Here is a 3534-nt window from a genome sequence, read left to right as displayed (position 1 = left end):
CGAATCGACTCCGTTAATCATCTATTTCTGCAAGTTCCATTCGGATCAACCCAGACTAATTATATTATTTTATTTTAAATGAATTAAAGCTTTAAACTTACATCTTGCGCAACGAGTAGCACTTGGAGTGTGTTGTGAATGAGCAGCTCGGTTCTCTGTCATGTTTGTGTTTCCTAATGTCAACTAGTTGCAGCGCCGTCTTCAAAAGTTGATCAAGTTGTTACTTTCTAAAAAAAATCATTAAACTATTCAGTGGTTCATGAGATATTTTGCTAACAGATCACCATTAGGCCATTATCCGTAAAGTAAAACAAAACTGACGGCGATATGTTTCTTGCCAATCACGTTTTTCTGCAGGTTTCATCAAAATCTGTGATTTATGAGATATTTTGCTAACAGACAGGCACACAGACGCGCTGATACCTTGCGACGGTAATAACAGATATGATCACATCTGGATTCAGATGTTTCCTCTCATTTTAAGCGCATCAGGATGATAAATTGTGTTTTTGTTCCATGTACGTTTGAGAGGATTTGATTAGTCTTTTTCAGAGCCGTTTTCTTCTTTGGACCTCAGATTACACGAAGCAGACTTCTTGTGTTTAAACTGTGTCTGTTTTTAGGACTTTTTAAACTATTCATGTCGGGATTGGCGCCAATTTTGCTGCATGCGCTTCTCAAATTTATCACAATAAAGATATCCATCCTAATTTTTTTTTTAAATATATAAAATTAAGGGTCGAACAACAAGCGTCGTCATCTGTGAGTGTTTTTTCTTTTTATTAAGAAAAATACAAGACCCTTGAAAAATAAATAAATAATTAAATAAATGATTGAATGAATACAGACATAAACGAGCCAAAACTTTCTCTCTGCGTCAGTGACTGAAAAGTCTCAGTTCAGACACACACGCACGCACGCACACACGCACGCACCGTCCCCATTCTCCCTCAAAGACCAACGTCGTGTTCACACATCCGTGCCAAATAAAACACCTCCGCCAGAGCCGCCATTTTTAAGAATTCCAAACCACGTTTTGTGTTTTTATTCTTTATTATTCTATTTGATCATTTAAAGGACGCACTACGACGCAGTCTATATATAATCCTGAGCCGGTAGGCGCGTGCACAGACTAGCTGTCGTGGGAGAAAAACAAGAAATGACAGTAAAACTTAATGCCCTCCAATAGCTTTTCATTGGGACAGGAATTCTCACTCCTCTTCCGCTCTTTTCAGGAGCCAGCAGACGGGGGCCCATCAGGAGCAGACGGGGGGCCATCAAAGTCTGCGACGGGCTGGAGGGCCAGACAGCAACTAGACTTTCAACTTGACCTTGGCCTCCAGCCGCGTCCACCTCCTCCAGCATGTAAAACACAGCCGAGTCCAGAGCTGCTCTCCGGCCTTTGCATGTTGTAAACAAGTCGGAAGTGGAGCGTGTGGAAGATTCTAAATCATTTGTTTTTACCAGTAGAAAGATAATAAATCAAGAGCCATTTGTTTTGGGAAGAATTACTGCGATGCCTCGTAGGTAAATGATTCCAAGTCTGGGCTTTTTCTGTTGCGCAAAAATGTCCCAGCACGGTCTCCGTGTTCCACATGGAAATAAGGCCGATGAATATTTAAGCTGTTGGTTTGATTAAAAGCTGATTCTGTGTTTGATCGAGTTCAAACCCTGATCCGGTCTGCCTCGAACACAAAGAGAGGTCGGTGTCCATGTGTAAAGACTGAACCATCCGGATTACTGAGATGAAGGAGATTTTTGTTGTTGTTGTAGAATGTGGCAAACAGCCGACTTTGATTTGAATTGTGCAGATATATACAACTCTTATAAACAATTCAAACGTGAATATGATCGATCACTTGTTTGAAATGGCTCAACATACAGATTGAAAGGGCTTGTTTTGTTCCGGCTGCGCCATATTCAGTAAGAATAATCAGTAGAATAAAAAAAAAGACAAAAGAGAAATCCCTTGAAAGGTACCACATACACCCCCTCCTCCCCCCGCCTCCCCTTTTCCTTTCGCCGCATTATTTTCCATTTAATTATCTGCTGATGTTTACCGTCCTCTTTGCCCAGCCTGGCCACGTGACGCCGCCCCAGCCAATAGGAGCGCAAGCCTCCCCTGCGCTCTTGTGCGCGTCAGAGCTGCTTTTACTCCGGGAGAAGCCGCGGTCGCTCCTTTTTTCACTCGCTGGGCTTTTAAAAAAACAGTCAGAAGCTTCGATGTTGGATGCCGTGCTATGACAACGTCACTGCTCCTCCGTCCTCGCTGGGTCGACCCGTCGGTGATGTTCCTCTACGACAGCAGCGATGAAGTGAGCAAGAACATGGAGGGTTTCGCTGGTGGCAACTTCGCCGCGAGCCAGTGCCGGAATCTGATGGCGCACACCGCCTCTCTGGCGTCCGGCTACTCGTCGAGCGACGTGCCCCCCTCCGGTGTGAACGAGCCCGTGAAGCAGTGCAGCCCCTGCTCTGCAGCGCAGAACCCGACGGGCGCCTCGCTGCCCTACAGCTACTTCGGCTACCCGTGCAGGATGTCTCACCACAGCAGCATGAAGGGAGCGCAGCCCCCCAGCGCGTATGGAGACAAATACATGGACACGGCCACCTCTGGTGACGAGTTCTCCTCCCGGCCGAAGGAGTTTGCCTTTTATTCAACGTACCCATCTGGCCCCTACCAGCCTGTCCCGAGTTACCTGGACGTGCCCGTGGTGCCAACAATCAGCGCGCCGTCAGAAGCCAGGCACGAGTCGCTGCTGCCCATGGAGAGCTACCAACCGTGGACTCTGGCCCCCAACGGCTGGAACAGCCAGGTCTACTGCGCCAAGGAGCAGCCTCAGCTGGGACACATGTGGAAGTCGTCCATACCAGGTAGGCTGAGCCGCTGCAGCCTCAACAGGACGGAGCTGTTTGGCATGTTTTGCGCGCCATTGTACAGTACAGCGACATTTCCAGCGCGCAGAACACGTGAATGAAGGAAGTGCCTGAACCTGCAGAGCAAAACTGTGATCACGGCACGAGTTTACCACAAATAAATTCATTACGATGTAAAGGGCGTGCAAGTGGATTTGTTTCGATTTGAAAGCCGGTTTGGACAAATTGATTAGTTGGGAAATTTAAAAAATGCACAAAATGTATTGGTTCGTTTGGAAATAATTGCAACAAATATTTTATTTTGTATCAAAGCAAGTTAAAAATTCGTCACTTGAGTTTGTTTTTACTGAGTCTACAAGTTGGAACATCTCATTAATATATATATATATATTTAATCTATTGTGTTTGTCAGATGCAGTTTCTCACGCTGGAGGAGACTCCGGCTCGTTCCGACGCGGCAGGAAGAAGCGCGTGCCATACACCAAGGTGCAACTGAAGGAGCTCGAGCGCGAGTACGCCGCCAATAAATTTATCACGAAGGACAAACGGAGGAGGATATCAGCTCAGACCAACCTGTCCGAGAGGCAGGTCACCATATGGTTTCAGAACAGACGCGTAAAGGAGAAGAAAGTTGTCAACAAATTAAAAACCATCAGCTAG

General features: G+C 46.1%; 1 protein-coding gene across 1 annotated transcript; it reads left to right on the top strand.

Moving 5' to 3' along the window:
• Positions 1–2192: 2192 nt before the first annotated feature.
• On the top strand, positions 2193–3534 carry LOC119425969 (homeobox protein Hox-A13a). The gene is made up of 2 exons (XM_037693527.1): positions 2193–2871; positions 3287–3534. The coding sequence occupies exons 1-2, from the start codon at positions 2241–2243 to the stop codon at positions 3532–3534; spliced, it is 879 nt and encodes a 292-aa protein (XP_037549455.1). The 5' UTR covers positions 2193–2240.

Source organism: Nematolebias whitei, chromosome 19 (genome assembly GCF_014905685.2).
Source record: "Nematolebias whitei isolate Nwh7 chromosome 19, NemWhi1, whole genome shotgun sequence".
In the NCBI taxonomy this organism is placed as follows: domain Eukaryota; kingdom Metazoa; phylum Chordata; class Actinopteri; order Cyprinodontiformes; family Rivulidae; genus Nematolebias; species Nematolebias whitei.
Note: the sequence above shows the minus strand (reverse complement) of the source record. Positions and strands in the feature narration are given on the sequence as shown.